The 25,541-nt window shown below is 39.0% G+C and overlaps 1 protein-coding gene across 1 annotated transcript in view; it reads left to right on the top strand.

Moving 5' to 3' along the window:
- TMPRSS7 (transmembrane serine protease 7) overlaps positions 1 to 25,042 on the top strand; it is a 30,794-nt gene extending 5,752 nt beyond the window's left edge. Inside the window, 14 exon segments of the mRNA XM_027681571.1 lie at positions 953 to 1,146; positions 2,015 to 2,053; positions 5,640 to 5,868; positions 7,193 to 7,323; positions 8,550 to 8,662; positions 10,270 to 10,376; positions 15,150 to 15,286; positions 16,130 to 16,237; positions 16,871 to 16,981; positions 18,108 to 18,224; positions 20,169 to 20,346; positions 20,522 to 20,790; positions 22,557 to 22,693; positions 24,804 to 25,042. Coding sequence (XP_027537372.1) covers positions 953 to 1,146; positions 2,015 to 2,053; positions 5,640 to 5,868; positions 7,193 to 7,323; positions 8,550 to 8,662; positions 10,270 to 10,376; positions 15,150 to 15,286; positions 16,130 to 16,237; positions 16,871 to 16,981; positions 18,108 to 18,224; positions 20,169 to 20,346; positions 20,522 to 20,790; positions 22,557 to 22,693; positions 24,804 to 24,974 — 2,041 coding nt within the window. The 3' untranslated portion in view covers positions 24,975 to 25,042.
- Positions 25,043 to 25,541: the final 499 nt, after the last annotated feature.

Below are 25,541 nucleotides of genomic sequence, written 5' to 3'. Positions count from 1 at the left end.
GGTGGTTATGATATAATGTCTTTGCTATGTACTTCCACTGATAACAAAATACACTGATAACCTATACTAATTCACTTAACAAAAGTAAGGGCAAACTAAAGTCATATAAGCAGTTCCTTGTCTGCCAGGAGTACAGTCTAAGATGAACAGAAATAATGTCTTTAAAGAGGATTGGTGATACTTTGGCCGATAGGTCACATGGAATTTTAACCACTTAAACATGCTGTTAAAGTACAACTCTGTGTTATTGACTAAGTCACACATATTTTGTAAGTAATTTATTGATATAAAACTCTTTTCTACTGACAGAAGGGGAAAATCTCTATACTGCAATGGAGTACCCTTACTCTAATATTATGTTTGCAATTAATATTAAAAGTTTAGTTATTACCACCCTCTTGAATCAAATACAATTTTGGTTCAGGTAGAGGAGTTTCTAGGTTACATTTGTTTTAATGATTTTTCTCCCCACCTGAAGGTAAAGATTGGGGTGACCATACATCTCTAATGTATTACCTAAATAGTCTAGAAATTGTTTCTCATATACCATAGCACACAGTACAGGGTGAAATGCATACCAGTGCAGAGTTCTGCATTTCTGGAGATGATAATTCTATTTCTGTTCTACTATTTCTGTTTTGATTTTTAGGAGATAATTCAGCTCTAATTCAAGTAGATAATATCATTTCCATAGATCTCAAAAGTCAGGAGCCCTCAGGAAATCAACGTACTGAAAATTCCCAACTGGAAACGAAGAGTGTGTTTTGGTGTTTTGGACTTCTTTCCCCCTCCCCCTCCAAGAGGAAAATACAAGTTCAGTGTGTTAATGTAACTAGGAAAGATGGCAATGAGCCATACACTTCTAAATTTGTACTTCAGAAGTTTGGGCTAAAAGTCTAGTCTTCAGAGAACTTTCAACATGATGATAATCTGTAGGACCTCTTTCTTTCAGTAACAACAACAATGGAGGCCTTCTTATTCATTTCTGGATCGTATTTGTGGTACCACAGGCGAAGGGCCAAGTGCTGTGTGAGGATTGTGTGGCTGCCATTTTAAAGGATTCTATTCAGACAAGTATCATTAACCGGACTTCGGTGGGAAGTCTTCAGGGCCTTGCAGTCGACATGGACTCTATTGTACTAAGTGGTTAGTATTAGCACATACCCATATGCTAGAGGAAACACTTCATTAAGCAAACATTTCTACCTTGGAGTAGCAAATTCTATAAATAAACTAAAATTTTTATCCTACATTTTTAGCTTCTAATACTAAATTTATAATTAAAAAAAAAAGAGAGAAGGAAAATAAAACCCCAGATTTGAGGTCAAAAAGTGTCCTTGTAAACAGTGATTGTAAAACTTCCTCTGAGTACTTGGAGTGCTTATGTTCATAGTCAGGAGGTAAGACTGACACTTTGTAGGCATCTCACTTTGTGACTTTAAAAGTATAAAAAGATGAAGGGTTAAGGTTTTGACATGGATCAAATTTCAGTCCCCACACTGTAAATGAGACTCTTGTCATCCCTTTATTAAAAACTAAGAAACATTAAAGACCTGCCCCTTCATTAAACAACTCTTGTGCCATTCCTGTCTGGGGAACAAATTAACAATATGAGATTCAAGTATCTGTTTGATGTATTTAGCTTCAAAATGGTTTATGATTTTCAGTTCTATGAACATAGGATGGAACAACTGTCCAGCTGAAAGCTGATTAAGACTTTGTGGCCAAGGGTGAGGAAATGACCCCCTGGGGTACCTCTGTCTTAGTTCTTTAATTGAATATGACTGCTTAATTGACATGCAGTCTCTTCTTGCCTCAGGCACTGAGATGTCTGGGGACATGATACCTTCAAAGCTGCTTGCAAAACTTGCAGAAATAAAGGGTAGCCCCCCCTCATTGAGACATCTGTTTTATCCTGTGTGTTTAGTGTTAGGACTGAACTGTGATTGAATTAAACCCTGAATTCTGGATTTCAGGCAAACAAGAAGACTCACACAACTCTTTTTCCATGCAGCAGGTCTTCGGTCAGATTATTGGTCGACAACAGGAGCAGGTAATTCAGCATTTTGGCAGCTTCCTGGCAATGGAGAGATGGAGAACAAAGCTTTTAGTTCATGACTTAGACTCAAAGACACTGTTCAGTGTTAATTTAAGAGGGTTAAATTCAGCCTTGGTATTTAAGTCCTGACTTGCTATAAGAATGACCAAGAGTCTTGCATGTGACAAATATGGAAGCTATCTACCCTTAATCTGCCTGGTAAATTTTTTAGATGTACCTGGTGGCATGGTAGGAAATAAACTCAGGCAATTGTTTGCTATTCACTGTGTTGAACAAAGGATTAACTTTTTCTAAAGTGGACAGTAATGAATTTAATATGCTGAACAGTGGTAATGCTTTTGTCCACACTTTATCCTCCTTAATTCCCTTTCTGCAAGGTTAATGATGATTTTTTTTTTTAATTAATTTCCTAACAGTAATTAGTTTAAGCAGTTGAGTTTTGCAAGGCTTGTGGGAGACATAACTTGTATACCTGCTTGGTTTCATATTCTAAACCTCCCAGTAGGGTACTTTGCCAGTGTGCAGAAACTTTACAAGCAGTTCAAAAGCACAGCACATCTACCCTCACTGTTATGTGGAGTTGGTACCTAGAAAAAATGTGCTGCTAGGCTAAGCCATAGTATGCTGATCAACTTTGATGCAGACACCTGATAGGTTTCTGTTGGGCCAGCAGTTGCCAAGCAGCTCAGTGTATGGGCTTCCCTTGCTCTTTGACACAGACTGACTCTTCATCTTGAAGTTGCACTGTTTCAGTTTTTTAAGGGCTTTATAACCTTCCATGATTGTATTTTTCTTTTCTGAGACATCAGCTTTTTGCACTTCTCTCTGTGATTTTTCACTTCTGTTATCTTGAAATGTTTTAGCTTGCATACTTTTTCAGAATTCAACAACTGCTTTTGCCTGTGCAGCCAAGTCGAGGTCTCCTAGTTCTGTGGTCCACAGGTGGACTTTGAGTCACACACCCTGGGCCATGGTTTGCAACAGTTAGATTGCTATCAGCCCATGACTTCTCAAAACTCAGGTCAAGTTTGCTACAGCCTTCTCTTGTTCAAAACCTTTCCTGGCTTAAATTGCAAAGCATAACAATATTGATGTTTATCACGTCTCATGACGTACATTTTACTTATATAAAAGAATTTTGCATATTGGTGGTTACTTGCATAGTGATTTAATTTCCCAGTTCAGTGTTCCAGTGCAGAGGAATTAGTACATTCAAAGCTTGTTTCAACTTATTCCAAAGTGCAGTTCCTAAAACAGAAGAAAATAAGAGGAGGAGTTCAACACAAGTATGGATGCTAAGGTTTTTTTAGGACTTATGTGGTATCTGTCACACAAAGGGAGAAGGATGTCCTGCCATATTCTAGACATCTTTCAGAGACTTGCTGTAGCCAACCACAGATGTCAGCTGGTATCTGTGGGAAGCATAGAGCTGGCATGCAATGAAGTTGCTAGGGAACAACAACATGGATGGCCACAGTAGAGAAAATCTTATATTTGTGGAATTTCATTTTCTGTGGACCTTTAACTATGTCTGCTTAGGACTATAGAATATGGTGCAGCAGTGAAGGTGATCATGCAGCAGCATACAAGGAATGTGCAGTGCTTGGTTGCATTTTGAGAGCAATGGAGTTAATTTTGGTATGAAGATGCACCTAGTCATTGGTTCAGGCACAGCACTGGAGTGCAGATTTATTGAAGAATCTTGTTGGAGAAGATGCTTGTAGAGATTCAGCTGATGCAAGTGACTTGCACTGCCATGGCATCTGGCTATGCAGGGTTTGCTTGGGTGAAGACTTTTATCCAGCTTTCTTTTCAAGCTAACATGCTTGATCTACTTGTAGTTGCAGAGCTAGCTCTGAATTCTCTTCACCCTGCTCCATACCGGCAGTGAGCTCATCATTACTTACTTAGTAGAAATAATGGTAGTCACATAATTCTAGAGATTATGATCAAAGCTGTTTTTGTTAAGGGTGACTAAATAAGCACAAATAACTATTATAAAAAGAGCGTTATTGGGAAGAGATAAGAACAAGGAATAAGGAAGAACAATGGTCCAACCAAAGCTTTAAATAGTTATAACCGTAATTCAGTTGAACGGTATGTGACCCTTAGAGATTGTTCATAAACATTCATAGCATTAGTTTCAAGATTGTAAATTAGAAGTGGAAGTCAAACAAAGCCTGCCACTTCCTGTCTTGATTACTTGCTGGTTAAAAGGCCAGCATTTAATTTGAGTCAACAATTGGTAGGAAACATTCACAGTGTTCTAATTGGGGTTCCATGATAGTAACTATTTCAGAGACTTGTCTTCTTAATAGGCAGAAACTAATGCAAATATTTACTTTGGATCTTATTCTCCCTAATTTACATTTTCCAAAACAAAAAAATCCCTAAGATTTTTGCTGACTGTGGGCTGCAATATTGAATTTCAAAAAAAGACCTCAGTGTATTTGACTTGGAAATTACAACTGTTTCAGCTTGATTGGAAAATTGGATGCAAGTAGCACAGTTTCCTGGTATCCTTATCTAAATTATGACACAACTTTTTACCTTCTTTTTTAATGTAAGTGTTGTGTAGGCTAGGTTGCCTCATTAGTATTTCAAAGCACTTCCATTTCTAATAGTGATTTCTAATGCTGGAAATATTTTCAAGACTTGGCAGGACAAAGTCCTGGTCTGAATTGATTCTGATCCTGCTTTGAGCAGGACGATGAACAAGAAAGTCCTAGCAGTTCTTCCAAAATGAAGGAATTGGTGAATCTGAGTTTATTGGTAGCACTTACAGCTCAAGTCATGATAAAACATTGAAAACCCTGACAGTTGAACAATAAAAAACCTGGAGTAATACAGTAATGTAGCTGCATTTTTATTTTGTTTTTATTTTATTGATTATAAATATCCTAATGTCTGGAGGGGCAAGAAGTTGATTTATGCCTTGAAAGTAGATGAACATTTCCCAGCAAACAATTTTTTAAGTAATTTATCCTATAGAGACTCTGCAGAACTTTGTTAGCTGCAAATTGTACAAAATGGCATTGCTTTAGTGCAAATACACTGCAAGAACTGAGTTACAGCACTGTTGGCCATGTTCTGTACTTTTATGAATAGACTTTTCCTTGACCACAGATGTGTAACTAAGGTGAAAACAGTGAGTGGCAGAGAAAACGAGAGAGAGATTCTTTACAAGGACAAGGGGGAATGGCTTTAAGCTGGAAAAGGGTAGGTTTGGGTTTAGGGTAAGAAGAAATTCTTTAGTGTGAGGGTGGTAAGGCACTGGCACAGATTGCCCAGAGAGGCTGTAGATCCCCCATTCCTGGAAGTGTCCAAGGCCAGGCTGGAAGGGGCTTGGAGCAACCTGATTGAGTGGAAGGTGTCCCCCCTCCATGACAGGAACTAGGTTATCTCTTGTAACACAAACCACCTTATGATTCTGCAATTACATTGTTTTCTGAGTTAGATATGCTTTCATACGTTGCTTTAGTATAACATATGTTTTAGGATTTATTTTTTTTTAATGCCATGTGGATTTAAGCCTTTTGGAGTGAGTGTGTCCAGTGTTGAAAATATGACGTTTTCACAGGAACAAATTGTATGTATGATCTGTATGGTGATCGTCTACATGAGCACTTTCCTCTGGATATGCGGGCTGCCTCAGAGGGAACAATCTGCTATTTTAAGCTTATTGCATCTGTGGGCCATCTTATTCGTCTTTCAATAGTATCCCTCCAGATTGAAGCAGATAACTGCATCACTGACTCACTAACCATTTATGACTCTCTGATGCCAATCAAAGATAAGATACTGTACCGGTGAGTATAAAGTTTCATTCATTGACTTTTTTTTTTCTTTTTTTTTTTCCCCCTGAAGACTTGTCATTTGTATTTTTGGTAGTTTTTGTTTTGTTACAATTATTCTGATCTTCACGTATTACTCACACGACACCTGGTAATTTTAAGTTTCTTACAAAAGTGGAAAACATGACATTGGTAATAAAAGAAATGGTAAAATATTCTTCAAATTTTTCTTTATTCTTCAAGTAGAGTACAGCTACAGAATTGTGAAAGTCACACATTACTGAGTGGAATTTTCTGTTTCTTATCAGGAAATTGATGTTAACTGAAAGTGAATGTCAAAATTTCCTCCCTTAAGCAAACTCTTCTTTTAGATGAAGATTAGTGCTCTTCATATGAAGTTCTAAAACTCGGTCTCATGATTTTTTACTTACTGGCACTAGTCAGTGTTTTTTTGATTTGCTTTATTTGTTTAGAGGGTTTTTAAAACCTAGAGTTGAAGCTGTGATGGGTTGAGGGATGTGGACTATTACTTTTTTCTTTTCCTTCTGTCTTTTTAATGATCCAGTATGCTTGTTTAGGGACTTTTTACTTGAAATTCCTGATAACTAATTCCACAGGGCTCTGTCAGTCCAAAAGGAGGAGACAGTATTTCCATGAAGTAGATGAAGAGCTCAGTGTTTTCACCCCTGAAATCTTTTTCTCTGACCTGTCAGTCTGTGTATAAGCCTCAAAAACAGAGCATTGGCTTTTCAGTCCTCTTTGAGAGCTGTCCTCTACTAATCTCTCTCACCAATAGACTTGCCTATGATACAGCAGATGGTGTTCACTTACATATTAGTATCTGTAGAGGAGTGAAGATGTCTGCTAGGTAATGCATGTGGAAAGTAACTTTTTTAATGAGACTAGTTGATTGGCTCAGGTTTTTAATTTCTGACTTGAAGAATAACTTTCTTGTCTTTCCCACTCCCTCAAAAGTGGATAAATCTGTTGGTCTAATTAAATAAGTTTTCTCTTCCTACAACCCTTTCTTTAGTATTGGCTTCATTTATTTTTACTTGGACTGAAGGCTGAAAGTCATTATCTCCTAGAGCAAACCGTTCCATATTAGTTTTCGCGTTCACAATTTCTTTTTTGGTAAGAAGTGATTTCCAATACTGGGTTTCTAACGGGCTTTGTAACAGTTACTTTTGCGTTTAAGAGCATGGAGATTTTTACTAGACTTTCAAGTAGGTAAGATCTGAACCAGTGGAAAACTCATGCATAGAATGAGAGTAATGTGTTAGGCTTTTTACTTTTTAGCTGATTTCTTATGTATGTACTCTTCTTTCTTCCCCCTCAGAGCTTGTGAACCAGCTGATTCATTGGTGTCACTTGTGTCCACAAATAATCTCATGCTGGTAATGTTTAAGGCAGCACAAGTAAAGGAGCGTAAGGAATTCCATGGCTATTTTGAGGTCATTACACAAGAAAGTAGGTTTGTTCTGTGTTTGGAAATGCGTTTATTGTTTCTATCTAAGATCCTGAAAAGGCTGTCATGTTTCTGACTGCAGATAAATGACTCCTATATTTCATATCCAATTTTTATAAATGTGTGTCTCTCTTCTTTGTCTCCTCTGCATTATTGAGCATCTCCCTTCCTCTTTAGTAATTTAATCTGAGCAGACTAGTTGTGAAGTGAAATATGAAAGTAAAAGGCTGAAACCAGACCTGAATTTAGTTGGCGAGCACAGCAGTGTTCCAGTAGATGGAGCTGTTATTTCAGGTGTAACACTGGCTTCTCTCCTGCCTTGCGACTCCGGGATCACGTTAAAGGTGGAGGGAGTTCAGCACTAAAAACTGCTCTCAGAAAATAAAACTTCAGTAGCTTTGTCTGCATTTGCTATCGGTCCCTGACTCCTCATGAACACAAAGGAGTCAGTTAAGTTTGTGCATCAGGTCCATCACTTGCTTTTTATTGCTTTAATCTGTAAGAAGTGGTTAGATCATAATTACAAATAGTACAAGGAATATCACACTAGTAGCACAAGGAGAAAAATCTAACACAATCCAGTGCAAGGAAATTCAAGTTGCTCAAAAAGGTGCTGCATACTTTCCATGTTGACAGTAATTAAGCATTAAAACATCATCATAAAGGCATGTGATAAAATCTCCATCTTAAGTAACTTCAAGTTCAGGGCTGGATGGGTTGGATTCCTTGTTCATTTGTTTGGGTTTTGTTTGTTTAAATTCAGATCTGGGTTTTCTTTGTTGCTTTCTCTGGGTGTGCTTTGTTTTTAATGAATTCTGTAAATCCATAAAAAAGAAAATTTTGACTTCAGGAGGCTGATTAGTTTAGTACATTGTCCATTCCTCTGCTAGCTGGCTGCATTTTAAGACTAAAGATCCTTGTGTACTACTGCAGTGTGGACGTATTGATATGCTTGTTTGCAGAACTACCTTCAGCGAAATAACCAATATAAAACTTCACAATATTTTCTCCTGGCCTTGCAGAGCCCTGCAAGCACCCCTGGACTTCCAAATTCCTTGTCTTCAATGGGAAGGGTCTCTTTTTACAAGTTGAACCCAGATAAATGTAACTCTTAACCTGCTCTGCTTTGCAGTGAAAGACTTCTGATAAATTTGGATGCTTTATCCCTCTGAATAGCTTTACTGGAAGTAAATTTTGCCTCCTTTTTTTTTGTTTTTTTTTCCCCTAGGGTGTGGAAAAGCAATAATGACAAAAGAGAAAATTGGCTACGAAGGGAGCATCACAAGTCCCTATTACCCAAGCTATTATCCTCCAAAATGTCTTTGTGCATGGAACTTTCAGGTAACATGAATATCTCTCTCTCTCAGGCACTGTTGTGTATTTTGGGCACACGGAGGTTAAGCAGAATCAATTGAGTAGGCAGTAACCTGCATCCTTAGAAGTGTAGCAGTTTATAGAAATACCATAGCTGAATAGTTAGCTGTGCTCAGGTGTTTTGTGTCAGTTTTTTCTTGTTTTCTTTTTCTGTGCACTTGTTCTTAAGAGAGAGAACATAGTTCCCAAGCTGTCCAGTTATAAAGGTGAAGAGCTAAGTTTTGAGGTTCAGTCTGCAGAATTACTTCATGTCAACGAATATAAGACTTGACTGTTTTTAACTCTCCTCTTCCCACTCTCAGAAATTTGGATGAAACTTATGTACAAAAGACTCCTCTAACCTCATTATTACTGCCACTTCTCTGATATCTTCTCATATGTCTAATATGTTTAATTTGTCTTCAGGATGGTCTGTCCTATTAGCACAATCCCACAGACTTTTTTTAACTTGGTGTCCCTTTTTCTGTGTCTTTTCAGGTACTTTCCTGAAAGCAAATTGCAAAATTTCCATCAGTTTAAAAAAGTTTGGTCATGCCTTCTCTGTCATGAATATTTCTTTATTAGTGCTGCTAAAATTAGGGCTTGCCCTTCAGTGTTTTCTTCTGTTAGGAATATGGCAATGGATATGATGATGTCCACTGTTTACCCATCTTTCTTCTTATGTTACTCATGACTTGTAAAGCTAGTAGTTGCCCATATTGAATCACACCAATAGAAATCAAGTCCAGCTAGCCATGACCTAAAGCCTCTTCCTTTTCTAGAATGATAAGGTGTGGTTTTTGGGTTTGGGGGTTTTTTTTGCTAAATTTAATGTCTTCAGTTCACCTTGGACTTCTGAGGGAAAGGTTTCTAGGCACTTAACATGGACAACTTGCAAGATTTATTGCTCAAACCAGTTTAATTTCCCAGTCATTCAATAACGAAACTTCCCTCATTTGCCAAATTATGTTTTCTGCAAAAGAGGAGGAGAAAAATTTTCGTTTCTGGATTTTTGCCCTGAACCAGCCCTTGTTTTTAAATGAACATTGCCTTGTCTTGCAAAAAGGTTCTGTTCCTTTTAATAAAGGAACTTCTAACTAATTATGAACACTCATGATATTGCTGGGCTTAAAAATGTTTTGTAAAGTACTAAAGAATGCTTGGCTGAGCAGGTACTAGAAGAAGACTACAGTATTGTGCTAGAGGTAACATGACACAGTTATTCCATGCAATATCTTAGCTCTTAAAGTCCACAGGGTCTCTGTGTCCCTACACAAGTAAACTTGGATGTGTTTGAGTGTTTTGGTCTTGATACAAATGCTGCTTTCTTTGGCCAGTGGCTTTCTGAAGATGAAAAGGCTATTGGCTAGAGGGGGAGAAAGCCTGCAGCTGTGGTGGGGCTGTGCCAGCCTTCGCTTTTACTCAAGACTGAATAGCTGGCATGTGCCTCAAGTGCTGGCTGCTGAGCTGGCTCAGAGCTCCCAGAGTGTGGCATTGCCAAGCTCTGTGATTGCTGAGATAAGTTTATAGACTTCTGTGATTTATGTCCACAAAAGGAAAAAGACTGCTTTCACTGTCTTTCTTGTTCACGGCAGACTCCAGAGAAAAGCCTTGGTATAGCTCTGAAGTTTCATAACTATACCATCAGTGAGAAGAATATTAAAGGCTGTGAGCGAGGGTGGTGGAAAATTAATGAACACATGTAAGTATTTTGGTACTGTTACATTAATAATCCATGCAGAAGTAAACCTTCCCATTACTACTGCAGCTCACTCAGAAAGTTTCCACAAAAACAGAAATAACTCACTGCCTTGTCCTAGCATTCTTTCATTTTAGCTGATGATGTAACAGAATCTTTATTTTATATATATTTATTTATATATATATTATTTTATATATATTTCTTCTATTGAAAAGTACCAGAAACATGAAAACAAGAGCTTTTGGTACTCTCTGGAGAGAGAGAAATTGAAAGAATTGGGTGAAGATGGATATCCTCTGAACCCTAAAATAATTCTGGGTTTTCTGGGGTCATTGAACTGGGTCTGCTACAGACCTTTTAAGTGTAACTTAATTCTATGATTGCTCAAGAGGACGGCAAATCTAATTAACTTCTTGGTGAAAGCTGTTGCAATGAGATGATTGGGAATAGAAGAGTAACTACTTCCTCATTCCAGTCACTGGCTCTTGAAAGAGAAACTGCACATAGGATTTTTTATATTTTTTTTTAGCTTTGTTCAAATAGAAACCTCTGTAAGATTATTCTTGAAACTGAGTTTCTGAACTCATTGCTGAAACTAAGAAAAGTCAATTAGGCCTCTGAGTGTAACTGAAAGAATTGCAAAGAGGAGAAAAACTTTCTCTATTCTTTGATACCATGTTGTAATTACACAGAGAAAATTTAATTTGAAGCTCTTAAAATTGTGCCTTGATGGAAATTGGTTGCTGGACTAGATGGGCACATAAAAACACCAGTCAAAACACAACACATTTGGTGTGCTTGTGGGGCTTTTTGGTGTTCTTTTTATGATGGAATTGTAAGGATTCAGGATATTTGGGAGGGCTGAGATATCAAATAAAGGCAAAAGCTGGATGAAAAATGATAATGGGTTCATATTGTAAGGATTCTCTACCTAAAAGAGAAGTTTTTCAATAAGCCTACCAATTATACGTTCCGTAGAATGGAATGTCAGAGTGTAACACTTAAAAGTGCACTTAGGGCTACTTTTGAAGTACTGCACAAGAACACGTTCCTGATTTCTGTTTTAAGTCGCTGATGATATGTATAGACCAAGACAAGGTTTCCTTTGAAACTGTCTTTTTCACTGAAAATAAGGCTTTTGAGCTTCTGATTTTCTGTTCTGTGGGTTTTTTTCTCAAGGAAAAATAGTATGATTTAAAGCATTGTGCTGGTTTAAAAGTTAACCAGCAAGGGAAAATGAACTCAATTCAAAAGAGAGATTTATAAGTCAGAATAACAATTTATTAAAATAATGCAATAAGTACAATTATACAGACAGACAATTGGTTTTAACCCACAAAACCCAAATGTATAAACCAGCACCCTGGGGTATGAACGAGAGTGGTGTACCTTGGCCCACCCCCGAGTCCAAAGCAAAGGGAGAGGGAATAAACCTGCTGGTGGGAGAGCTGCTGCAGTCTGGTCAGAAGTGGTGATTGCAGTCCAGTCGAGGGTGGTGGTCTCAGTCTAGTTGAAGGCAGTGGTCTGGAGTCTTCCTCTGGATCCCACCAGAGAGTCGCAAGGCTCTGAAACTCCCAGTTATATACTCTCCAGTTCAGGCGGGAGTGCTCAGTCCCTCCCTCAGAGTAGGGAATTCCATAAAAGGGCAAGCGGATGCTCAGTCCCTCTTCCATATAAGGGTATCAGAGCGGGGAATTCCATATAAGGATATCAGAGCAGGGAATTCCATAAAAGGGTACAGGAACATCTTCCCACCTTGCAGGCCTCTACTGACAGCAGTTTTTGGGAAATGGCATGGAGGCTATAGAATACACAGTTTTGGGTTACACCCATCCAGGGATGAATTGGTCCCAGCCGTTCTAACCAGGACAAGCATAAAACATTGTTTTATTTTATTTTCGTTTTTCCCCATTTTAATGGTTAATGAAATGGGTGTTGGGGGGACCCCACCTTTCAGCTTCCTACAGTTGCAGCTTAAAGGATGCTTATTCTGTTATCTCAGGTAAAAAAGGTTAAGAAGCTTCGGGATACTGATATTAGTAAAGACTGCTACCTAGAAGATGGTGCAGATAAGGTTCCTTCAGACCTTCAGGGACAGCTTTATCTACCCAGAGACACTCAACACAATCATACAGTTCTCCCTCGTTTTTCTTCCAGTGGACATACAGATGTTCCACTGCCTAGTCAAAGAAGTTAAAGCTGATGAACTGCTTTTGCTAAAATTTTCAGGGGCAGAAATATCCATGAGTCTCTGTAAGAAAAACATTAGAGGTTTATGTGAACACAGAGTTTGACAGTGCTGTACTTTTCTTAAAACTGTTGGTCCAACATCCCATTGTTTCTGCTACAGGATGCATGTATCTGCTCATCCCCTGAAAAAAGTATCCCACTCCCTCCTTCAGCGTATGGGACAGAATCCCCTTAATTAGTTTCTCTCAGTATCAATGGCACAGAGTTACAGATGATGCCTTGCAACCTCCATTTGCCTTGGACATGGAGATACGGCTCGTAAAACTCCAGCAGAAGGCTCCTGAGGATCAGTGGCTGTCTTACAAATCCCATGAGCCTATGGCATTTTTCACTGTGTATAGAAGATGGTTCCCTCAGTGTACCCATTTCAGCTCTTTCACAGATGGGCACAGATATCCTCTACTTCTCGCCAGATGAGGTTGTTTTATGTGGCTGACAAGTGGTCAGTGCAGACTGCAACTGTTTTTAAAATGGTGCTAAGGTTTGTTGGAGGGCAGGTGTCAAAGTCACTGACAGAAGGAGAAATTCAGAAAATGTCCGTAGGCTAATTGAGAGCAATCAGATGGTTAGGTGGCATTCTGCTATGTCCTTTGGCAAGCTGGTTTAGGTTGGGAGCATTGGTGATGGACGTTAAAATGAGTGAGAATTAGACTTCCTGTAGTAGGAAGTCTGCACTCTGAGATTAGCCCAGTTGGTTAGAGCATGGTGCTAATAACAGCAAGGTTGTGGGTTTGATTCCTGTATGGACCATTCACTTAAGAGTTGGACTTGGTGATATTTGTGGGTCCATTCCAACTCAGAATATTCTGTATTCAACTCATAGCCCTGGTAGATCTGGTGTTTTGGCTGTGTTTTTTTGTTGGCTTGGTTTTGCTTTTTCTGTTTGCTTGTTTGTTTGGTGGCTTGGTTTTTTTGTTGTTTGGGTTTTGTTTGTTGGTTGGTTTTTGGGGTTTTTTTACAATTAATTTTCCTATAGTAGAAAACTGTAAAATTAACTGGGTTTTTTTGCATCTGCATTCAGGATGTCTAGGAGGAGTCCATTTTTTAAATTGTTTTCTTCCTTTATTTTTCACATTACTGGAACAGAATCTCCTACATCTATTAACAGGATGTTTCATTTTTGAAATCCCGCCTCACTGGGATACACAGGACACGTAGGCAACACCTATCCACGTGGAAATCACTGACCGATTTCTCTGCATTCATTGACATGAAGAGTCGTCCTGGTGCAATGTCTGATGTGGCCAAAATACATGAGGGAAATATTTACCTCTGATTAATAGTCCACTAGTCCATTTAACAATACAACAATCCATTTTCATGTTCTTTGTGTTCATTCTAGCAGCAATGTGTGTCCTTGCAGTGCTGTCGAGCAAGCGTGTGTGCCAAGTGTGCTAAAAATCAATACTGCTGCTTCTGTTCTTAAATCTGTTTAGACTCATAAGTACTTTTTTTTTTTTTGGCAGGAATCTGAAAGCCAGATGTTCTTCTCATAAGTGCTGTATTTTTGAGGCAGTTTGTTGAATAGAGGAGGGGGTCCTTATTTCTGCTTCTAGAACAACCTGTACTGTCAACATTCACTGGTTTAACACTGTCTCCAATTTTTAAATAACAATCCAGCAACCTTTTCCTTGTTAAAGAGGCTTTCTTTGTTTGTTTTCGTTTTGGGGTTTGGTTTTTTTGTGGTTTTGTTTGCTTGGTTTTTTTTGTTGGAGGTTTTGTGGGGTTTTTTCTTTGTTTGTTCTGGGGTTTTTTTTGTATCCCCCCCATCTAGACCTGCATCTAAATGCTAGTTGCAACATCTTTGATGGGAAGGGATATTAGAATTTCATTAGCAGTGGATGAATTAAATGTTTGCTGATATCAGGGAACATTTAGGTTTCTCTCAACCGGGTGGCACCTAGGCTGAAGTCCAAGGAACCTCTTTGCCAAAATGACAGCTTTAAGTAGATGTGCATTCAAGGGATTATTTTTAAGGCTAGTTATTTGAAGGCGTGACATTCAAAGGTAAATTTCCAGAATGTTAATAATGGAAGAAAGCTGGGTGACTACTTAGGAATATTTTCAGTTTCTGTAAATCTATTCCCCTCTGCCTTCAATGAAGTTGGACCAATTTTATGCCAATCTCTTTCTGCACTATTCTTTAGGAGCAATCCTCAAAATCAGAGAAGCTAAATTTGCTGTCCCACTGTGCTGACATTTACCCTCACACCAAACTTACTTGAGTCTTCTTAAAAATCAAAATCCTTTGAAAACAGATATAAGAAATGGTGACAAAAGTACCCATGTTTGTTACATGTCTGTTCTTCTAGACTTTTTGGCAAAACTTTGTGCTTGCGTGTGTGTGGTCACGAAGGATTATGACCAGCATTTTGGGGAATTTGTGTACTGCTTCAGGTTTTGGTTCTTAATTAATGAACGGCAGCTGACTGTACTGCTGAATTTCAGTGTTGTTGACATTTAAATTGTATGTAAGGCAATTTTCTTGTGAAGGCTGCTTAGAACTCCACTGAACACTTTTAGGTACTGTGGTTACTATGTTGATCACCAAACAGTCTTCCACATTACAAGTTCTGCCGTCAATGTCGAGCTTCAGTGCAGTTCGAAGGTCTCTGAGAAACCACTTCTGGTGGAGTATGGCAGCTACAACATCAGCCAGCGTAAGATGGATTTTATCTTTTCAACCCCACTTTGCATTTCAGACCTGTGAAGCATCGTTTTCTTGGGGTCCACTAGGACTTAATTAAGGAACCTACCTGTTGGGTTTTAGTTCATTTTCTTTTCTGATCTTACTACATCAGATGACTAGCAAACAAAGAGCCTTTTCTAGCTCATCAAGGCTGTGCGTCTAAGGTTTGTGGGCATGTGCAGCATGCTCTGGTTTCCTGCATGTACAGTCTGCTTTTTTCTGCACAGTCCTTAAAGTTTCCTGTGTGGCTATGACCGTGGTGTGGTCAGTTGAAGTCTGCTGTTCCTCTTTGTTTTCATCCCCAACAGTTTATTTGTAATGCTTCTGTTACTACAAAGGCTTCCAGGTAATGAAGAGAGAGTACCAAATAATCAACTGCTTATTTCGTGTTTATTTTAAAAGGAAGCATTTATGTAGTTCATACCTCAGCTCCATGCACGTTACTTACCCAAGTTGTGAAGTGCTGCAAATTTTAGTTATTGGAAGTGAGACTGCCCTTCAGAAGAAGATGGCATTCTAAGCAGTCTCGCGTTGTGTCATAAAACACTGGCTGATTTGGTCCAGCCCTAGTGAGCCTGTGGTACATATTCCCGGAATAGCTGAATTGGAACTTTAAGGATGTTTTTTCTTCTTCTTCAAATCCCAGTTTTCAACATTTGAATTCAGTTTAAGTGCTGGCAATGTATACAGTTCTATTAGATTTAGATCAACTTTGTCATTCCTTGGAATAGCTTAGTGACTGTAAAATGAAATGAGCTGGCAATATTTGGGAAAAGAAAATTTTGAAGTTGTTTTTTCTTTTTTTAAACTCCAGCATGTCCACCTGGATATTTCAAGTGTTCTACTGGCTTGTGCATCCAGCAGCTGCAGCGCTGTGATGGCATAAACAACTGCTTTGATGAAAGCGATGAACTCTTTTGTGGTTTGTATTCACTTATTAGAGATTTTGACTGGAAATGAATGAATTATCTTGTCCTAGAAAGCAGCTAAGGGTGAAATTTTTTAGGGGAAAAAAAAGATCTTTTCAGCTTCCTTTGTGTGTCCAGGTACAGATTATAAGTCAGTCTCCAGTGCTTTAGTAATAGTTAATTGGCAAGAGACAAAACAAAGAATGAAGAAATATGGCACTGGAGAGTACAAGGAAGAAATTTGGATGTGCAAAACCAGCTGTAGTAGACTATATTTTAGTTTTTCCTCATGTCATAAATGCTGGCAATTATTTGTTAAGTTCTGTTCCATTTTGAGATGACTTATTTTTGTGGGGGAAGTGACAAATGGGGGTGAATAGAGTACAGGAGAGTGATACTAAACGTCCATGATGAAAGCGGGTTAGAACTTGTCCAACTCTGCCCGGGGCAACATGTGAACTGGGGAAGTCACTGAACTCCTGCACTTTATTTCCTGCACTTTTATTTCCTGCACACATAATGTGGCACTCAGACCCATCCTTGTACCATGCAGTGAAGGTAGGAAGTGGTACCCAGACATAGTCAGAAGAGTAGTGTCAGCGTTTACAAGCGTGCTTCTGTACCTGATTTGACTTATGTTTTTAAAGTTGTCCCTGAGTGGAACTGTAACTCCAGCTTCGCAATACAGGATAATTTGGTTGTCTGCAATGGAGTAAGTGATTGTGAGAATGGAAAAGATGAGCAGAACTGCACCCACAGTAAGGCTGCTCTCTTGAATATTTTATTTTTTCTCTTCTATTACCTATCTCCCCCTGACTTGAATTCTGGATGCTACATTCAAAGAGTTGAGAGGCACTATCAAATTTCACTCAGGCTATATAATTCTGTTTAATTTTCTAAAATGCTTAGAAACAAGTCCTTAGTGATTTTAAACTATTTATTTTTTTTAATGAGCTCACGAACATCTGTTTCAGCAAAATACTGGCAGAAGAATTAAGTACTTTGGGTGCAGGATGAGGATCGAGGAATTTGAAGCTTGAATCCCCGCTTTTATCTCTTTAGAGCATAAGCTGTGCAAATTATTTCCTGGATCTGTTTTACCATCTGTAAAATAACTACAAAAATGATAACTTCTCTGGAGCAGTTTTCAGGGTTATAAGGTTAATGTGTTTAAAATTCTATGGAAGCTATAAATTTAGCAGTAGGCCCATGAAAGTCTTGAATCAGACGTTTCTTGGACTTTTTAGAATAAATTAACACCATGACATGAAAGGGAGCACAATTGGTAAGGGCTGCATGTGACCTTTTTGAGGACAAGGTTTTGACCTGTCTGACTAGACAGTCTGTGTAAATGGTTACATGATACTTCTGTGTGTTGACAAGAAAAATAGATCGGGTTTGAGTGGCCTCATTTATTGCAAGCCACAGGGAAATAGGAAAATGCCAAGGCTAGGGTTTGCAGTTTTACTGAATACAGTTAATAATGCTGCTTTCACTACAATCTTTAAATTCACATTTAATACTGAAATATAAAGGAGAGCTTCTTTCCAGAACCCTGGATGTTTTCTCTTTCTAGCCTTACACTCTACATCTAAATTTTTGCTACTATATCCGTGTTCATTAGCGCTATGGGAAAGAATGGGACAAAACCTTAGTTCAAACTTGTCCAACAAGATGTACACCTTGGTATTGTTGCAGTTCTACTTGAATAGTTTATTCTAATTAGAGGTTGACTTAAGCTGTCCCATTCAAAGTGCTTTTTTTTTTGCTGTGTTCCCTCCTATCAATTAATACATGTATGAATCTTTTATCTGTGCAGACATTTCTTCACATGTTAAGCTGAACCAATAGTTTTCTTTTTTTTTTTCTCCACAACTATTTCAGGTATTCCTTGCACAAACCACACATTTAAGTGCAGGAATAACATTTGCATTAGGAAACAATATGCAAAATGTGATGGGACTGTGGACTGTGTTGATGGAAGCGATGAGAACAGCTGCAGTAAGTTCCTCTCAAACATTCATCTTTTTGAACTTTGAACTTTTTGCACAATAAAGCCCTTTATTCCTGTTTTGGAGTGGGTACAACTCATGCTGCAGGTACTGAGTTTTTATTGCATTCTCTCTGTATTAGTGGGGTAATGATCAGCTATCAGTTCATGTCAGGTCTGCTTGCAGAATTTCCTAAGTTCTTGGGAGAGGGTGAGTTTACAGTCTAAGACATGGGGAGTCTTAGACAGCTGTACTGCTTATTGTAGCTATGTTAAGGATTGGGGAAGCAGGGTTAGTTGCAGATTGAACTTGGCTAGCTGGTGAGGCAGCGTTTTTGCTGCCTGCAGTGATATCAGGTACTTCTGTTGAAGTCAGACTGTATTTGGACTTAGGGATGATACAGCTGCAATGAGATAAAACCCACAAATTTTTCACTTTCACTCTTCTTGATGGTGAAAACCCCAGTATTTCATAGTATCAAGCTATGTTCTAGTCTCAAATCTTCCTGAAGTAACCTCTGTACAACCTCTTCAGTTTGCTTTGCTCTAAAGTGAACAGATTATTGTTACTGCAGTAGCAATAAAAGTGGGATTAGGATTAGTTGCTTGAACTGAATGCTTTCAGGTATTTGAGGTATATAACATAGACCTGTTGAAACAAGTCTGAAGGAGGTCCACAAAGATGATCCAAAGGCTGGAGCCACCTCTCATATGAAGACAGGCTGAGAGCTCGGGTTTTTCAACAAGGAGAAGAGAGGGCTTTGGGGAGACCTTTTAGCACCTTACAGTACCTGAAGGGGGCCTACAAGAGAGCTGGAGAGGGACTTTTCATAAGGGCGTGTAGTGACAGCACAAGGGGGCATGGTTTATACTGACAAATGATAGATTTAGATTAGGTATAAGGAAAAAGTTCTTCACTGAGGGTCCTGAGGCACTGGAACAGGTTGCCTGGAGAAGAGGATGCCCCATCCCTGGAAGTGTTCAAGACCAGGTTGGATGAGGCCCTGAGCAACCTGGTCTAGTGGAAGATGTCCCTGAACATGACAGGGGTATTGGAACTAGATGATCTTTAAGGTCTGTTCCAACCCAAACCGTTCTGTGATTTTATGATTTTGCCTGGCCCTCAGCTGCTTTTGGCATGTTACCTGTATTTCAAATCTGCCAGCACCTGCCTTGGGTAGAGTAGGATATCTTAAAAGACTAGCTATATGACTACTTTTGTCTGGAAACATTAATGCTGCATTTGACTTTTTGTCTGTGTGCAGGGAAGCATTCAGAAATATTAACATCTCTGTGTGGGACTAAAACTCTCGAGCAGAAGCTTTACGTGCAGGCACTAGGGATGGACACAAGGCCCTACAGAAGGGTCTTTCTTCCTTGCTTTTCAAATTAGAGTACAGCTTTTTGTGCTGAGATATGACTTCTTCACCTGTTACTAATAGACAGCATTGACAGACTGTCAGTTATTTCCATACAAATTGATGATTGGACCACCTTATTTCTGAAGTAACAAATGTCTAATCTCCACGTACATTTTTCTTGTATCGAGTGATACAAGAAATAAGTGTTCTGATGATGCTGAACTTCCTTACTGATGGTGTCCTTTCAGGTCAGGGCTGACAGTATCAAAAAGAGACAAGGTACTGTCTGTTTTTATATATTCATCGGGATGCTTATTAAATCAATGGATCCTCTGACATTGCTGACATAAGAAATATTCTGAGTTCAATTCCTGTAGCAGAGCTAGAAAAGGAACTTTTCTAGACCGGTACCTTTTTTGACTTGGAGTCACCTCTTGTTTCAGTAGTAGAGTAGCCAAATAGATCAGAACAGGGCAAGGAAATAGATTCCAAACATTTCAAAGTTCAAGATTCTTTCATGCCCTGTGTGGGAAGCCCTCTCACTAAAGAAAAAGCACTAGGGATGGGGTTTATAACCTGAAATATCCCTTGCAGGTTGTGGCAGTAGCAAGATCAGCAATCTCATCTCTAGGATTGTAGGTGGCTCAAACACCAAGGAAGGTGAATGGCCCTGGCAGGTCAGCCTTCATTTTGTGGGAGCTGCTTACTGTGGAGCATCAGTGATTTCAAAAGAATGGCTTGTGTCTGCAGCTCACTGCTTTCAAGGGAGCAAGTAAGCAATCTTCCCTCTAACTCTGTCCCAAACACTACCACCATCCACAAATGCCTTTAGATCCCAGAGTTTGAATTGCATGGAGGTGCTACCCTCACCTCTCGCCTGCCCTGCTGCCTGCAGGTGTTTTGGGGTACTTTTTAAAGAAATGCCTTCACTGTATGCTCCCAAGCAGGCTGGCTGACCCCAGAGCTTGGCGAGCCCACATGGGGATGCAAATGCAAGGCCGTGCGAAGTTTGTATCTGCGGTGAGACGGATCATAGTCCATGAATACTACAACAGCAGGAACTATGACTACGACATTGCGCTGCTGCAGCTGAGCAAGCCGTGGCCGGACACAATGAGCCATGTCATCCAGCCAATCTGTGTGCCTCCCTTTTCCCATAAAGTCCGCAGTGGTGACAAGTGCTGGATAACAGGCTGGGGCCAAAAGCAGGAAACAGGTGAGTTTTATCCCTTCAGTTGAGCTAATTTTTTCCCCCAGGTAAATAGCAGCCTTCACAGCTGGTATGTGCGTGTGTGTGTGCAGGACACCGGCTTTTGTGTGTTGCTGGGGTGTGCAGAAAATGATAGTGTTTTGAATTTTCTGTCCTAAGCAAGTAGGTGCCTTGTGCGTGTACCTCCACATGTTCAGGAAAATTGGCTACTGGTCCCGTGGATCTGAAAGTCTTCTGGATCATGTTGTTAGCTAAGACTTGCAAGGAGCTACACTTAATCTGAAATAATGTGGTGGCGTTTTTTGCCTTTGTTACCCTTGGAGCCTGTGCTGCTTGCTGCACGGAGATGAAATTGCTGTCTTCCTTCTCTCACCTTCAGCCTCTGCAGGCTGAGCAGCCCTGCAGTGCTGACCCTGGCTGTGAGGTGCCAGCTCCGTCCTTGGAGTGCTGCTTGACAGAATGGCCACACTGTAATCGTGGACTGCCCTGTGGCAGGGGTAGGGCTGGCCTTCCCAGCAGCTTGTCCTGACCTGCCTCTTCCCTTGTGGGAATGGTGGTACCTTCCGCCCCTCCCATGGCCACCTTCCTAAAGCCCTTCCAGTGTGGGTGTGATGGCTTCCCTTGGCATAAATCGTGGCACTGCAGGGACATGGGCCAGGTAGTTTGTCTGCACCTGCCCAGGGCCAGCCTCACCTGCCCTCTTGGGGCTACTGGCACTGTTCTGGCCCAGCCAGTGCAAGGTGAAAGGTGGTAGCAGCGGGTAATTAACCTCCAGTGTTTGGACTTGCTGCTCACAGCCAGGATTCTCACATGCTAAGTTACATCCAGCCTCTCCATAAATAGCTGTGAGCAAATATGAGGTTGAAAACCTGACTGAGATAGGATGCATGGTGTGGTTTTTCTCTTTGGGCTGCGGGTTAGTCATGTGTAAAATGTAAAAGCTGGTTACTTGAAATGCAATGCCTCAAAAAAAAAAAAAGTGGTTTTTTTCCCCAGTTTTCCTCTATTCCCTTCATCATTGTACACAAGACAAGTGCCAGATCAGTCTTTTAAGTAATGTTAAAGTATACCTTGTACTAACTTTATCAAATCCTGAAACGGAGCTTTATTATGTAAACCAACACTTTCATAATTGAATATATAGGTGAGGTTTCTTTGGCTGTACCCAGATTTTGAGAGGATCAGCTGGTGATGAGATTGGACCTTGTGCATTAAAAGGAGGGGACAATTAGGTTTAATTCTGTTTTTCTGAAAGTATATATCTTACAGCAAAGAGCTGTTTTACCAAATCTTTCAGACAGAGAGAACCAAATTTTGAGAAATGTCCAAGTTGTTAGTGCTGCCAAAACTTGCATTCTGAAACTCTGACTTGTAATCTTAATCTTGGATTCGGCTCCTTCAGATATACTGCCCTAACTGCAAATCTGTCACGCGATGATCCAAATACCTTTGTAAAATCCTGTTTCCTTTTAAAAATAAGAAGAGAACAAATAAGGAAGTCTTGAGGCATTTTTGCAAAAAGCAAAGAAAAAACTTTTTGGCCAACCCTAGTGATTATGCCATTGTATTTGGTGTGTCTAAAGAACCAAAACCACATTATACGATTGCCTATTAGAAGAAGCATTCTGCTCTATTGCAGTTGTTTGGAATATGAAATAAACTCAGTGATCTAAATTATCCGTGGATATTTACTGAAGATTTGTTTTCTATTTCAATAGATGAGTAAACTGCTAAGCTCTGTTGAATCACTCTTCTTTGAATTTGTTTTCCAGATGATGAAGGTTCAGCAGTTCTTCAGAAAGCAGAGGTAGAAATTATTGACCAGACATTATGTCATTCCACATATGGGATTATCACAGCTAGGATGTTTTGTGCTGGGCTATTGTCTGGGAAAAGAGATGGGTGTAAAGTATGTATCTCAGCACACTTTGCATAGAGCATATCTTGTCTTTCATTGTTGCATGATGTGTAAGAATTGAGTGGCAGACCACTTTGTGGTCAGTATGTTTCAGTTCTGAAAAAGAGCAATATAAGAATTATCTGTCAGCAAGTCTCTCCTCTGGGTGCTTTCAGAGTTCTGCTGCTTTATGTGCATGAGTAGCATCACTAAGTTTCAGTTGCAGGCCAAAAGCCAATCAATTTGAAAGTCCCAATAACAAGTTGAAGTCAGGCAATTTTTGGCATAAGAAGCTCTCAGTTGAAGAAAAAAATGAGAAACTAGCTTGTCTCTTTTCAGGATCCCTCCCTTCCAGCTTGGATATAATGAGACAATGATAATTGGGCATAAATTTTCAAATGTAAATTATTTCTCATCTGGAAAAGCTAAAAGATAATAAATGTGAGGTTCTGAATTTACTTCTAGTGAATGGTAGTAAAACTGTGTGTGTGTGTGTATACATACAATATATATTTATATAACATTTCATATTACAGATGTTATATTGAACTTATATAAATCTACTACTAAAATAGTAGTTAATTTTCTGCTAAAATAATAATAAAACAATATTTAATGATGGAGATCTGGAATGTTCTAGCTCTCACTGATCTATGTAGAAGTCAGAGAGACTACAATGGGTCTAAGGCAAAGAATGTCTGAGGGTTTTGAGGGAGTATAATGCACCAGCTGCTTTTTAGAGGTTTTTTTAAGTATTGTTTTCACTAACTGGAGAATTTGTTTCTGCAGCTACTTTGTTTCTGTAAGGCCACTCAAAATATAGCCAAGCAAAAGCATAATTTACAGGTCTTCCGGCTGTGTTTTCCTAAGGGCAAAGGATTTGTGACTGTGTCTGACAGAGCTGATCAAAATGTGTGAAAAATGCTGGTGTTCCACTTTTCTTTTGTCCTAGAAATTAAAGAAAAAAAATTGAAAATTTGACCTCAGTAAATGTAAAATCTTAATTGTCAAGGAAGGAAAAAGTTTTCTTCTAAATTCTTGACATTTTTGTCATGCAATTCAAGTTAATCCTTCTTCAAGCAGAGGTGCCACTTTGGTACCTAGGAAGAGGTCCCTTCCAACCTGCCTTCCTAACATGCTATAACGTTAAAACAAAATAGTTTCCTAGCTCTGTCAAAATGTCTGTCTAGAAGGAAGGCACTTCTCTTACAAAACATTGAATTTTGCCAACTCACTTTTTGCTTTTGGAAGTTGTTTCTTGCATTCAATGTTTTGGTAAGGTTTAACTTGCTCCTCGGTGTCTTTTTTAGAGATATTGTGTGTACAGCAGATTCTTACAGGAAAGTATAAGCTTGGTCCAAGCAATTTTCTACAAATGGAGACACTTTTTTTTTTTTACCTGAAGCTCTGCCAATGTATTTGTACAAGAACATCCTATAAAGGAAGAGTCCTAGTTGCTTTGTCCTGTCTTATGGCATTATGACATAGTGTATAAAACTTTGAAGTCTGTTACAGACTTCACTTTAACTGATCTAATTGCAAAGACATTATGTACGCCTAAACTTGTTAGTTGTTTGTTGACTTGTATCTACTAGAGGATAACACTTAGGCTCTTTTTCCTTCTTTAAACTAAAAAAAACCACAAACACAAAACAATTGAGGGATTCAATCTGTTTACATTTACCTTTAATTTGAGAGAAGTTATATAATTATTAAATATTTTATTTATTGTATTTATCTTTTTTTAAAAAAAAAGCTTACTTTTTTTGAGTTGTTCATGTGTAACTTATGAATTTAGATATATAGTAAGGAGCAGATTTGGGGTCTAGCTCTGAGTTTGAAGCTAGGAAAAAAAATTTGAATTTTCAAATCTAGTCCATGAAAAGTGATATCTTTAGTGTCTTTGGAGAGGGAGAGCAGCCTTCTTTCTTGTGAAAGAGCAAACTTTGGTACAACTGTGCAATCCATCTGCTTACAAATAACAAAGTATTGATGGTTTGAACTATGTGAATATGAAATTATAATTGCTGTTGGAATTGCTCAGGCAAAACATCTGCTGTGGATTTTCCCCTAGTTTTTATATTTCATTGTAAACACATACAACTCCATCTATTATTTTTAGGGTGATTCCGGCGGACCATTGTCATGTCAAAGCAATGGAGACGGAAAATGGTTTTTGACTGGCATAGTGAGCTGGGGTTATGGATGTGGAAGACCAAATTTCCCAGGTGTCTACACAAGAGTGTCAAATTTTGCACCATGGATTCACAAATATGTACCTTCAGTCTTGTAATGTGAAAACTGTTTTTGTGGAATAAAACATGTCCTGGATATCCCTATTAAAAATCATATTTGGAAAAACTGTTCAGTGGTGGAATTTCTTTGCGGGTCTCTTGCTGATTCTGGAATTCACATATGGAAGTAATAATTACCCTTTTTTCAAACCTTCATGAATAAGGACGAGGCTGTTCCTTGTGGTGGTTCCAGATGCCTGGAAGCACAGGAGGAGGTGCAATAATAAACTTGTGGCACTTTACATTCATTTTCCAGGTACCACCTAAGTGCAGGTGCAATCCTCTGTCAGGAAGCTGAAGATACAATTGATCACATAAAGAGAGAGCTTAAGGCTTAGTCACTCCTTTCTTCTGAGATGTGTAAGGCCAATACAGAAGTAACTGTGGAGCAGCAGTCAACTATTTGCGCTCTTGCAAATACTACTTTCCCTGTCTTCTCCACCAAGAACAACTGACAGGCAACAAGAAAGAATAGAGGTTGCAGAAAGTGAACTCAATCCTTTCAAATCTGTAGGGCCCTAATTTTTGAAGATCAGAAATTTTGAGTTAAGAGTAGTGATTTGCTC

The sequence above is a fragment of the Neopelma chrysocephalum genome, unplaced genomic scaffold (genome assembly GCF_003984885.1).
Source record: "Neopelma chrysocephalum unplaced genomic scaffold, ASM398488v2 Primary Assembly neopelma1_60, whole genome shotgun sequence".
In the NCBI taxonomy this organism is placed as follows: Eukaryota; Metazoa; Chordata; class Aves; order Passeriformes; family Pipridae; genus Neopelma; species Neopelma chrysocephalum.
Note: the sequence above shows the minus strand (reverse complement) of the source record. Positions and strands in the feature narration are given on the sequence as shown.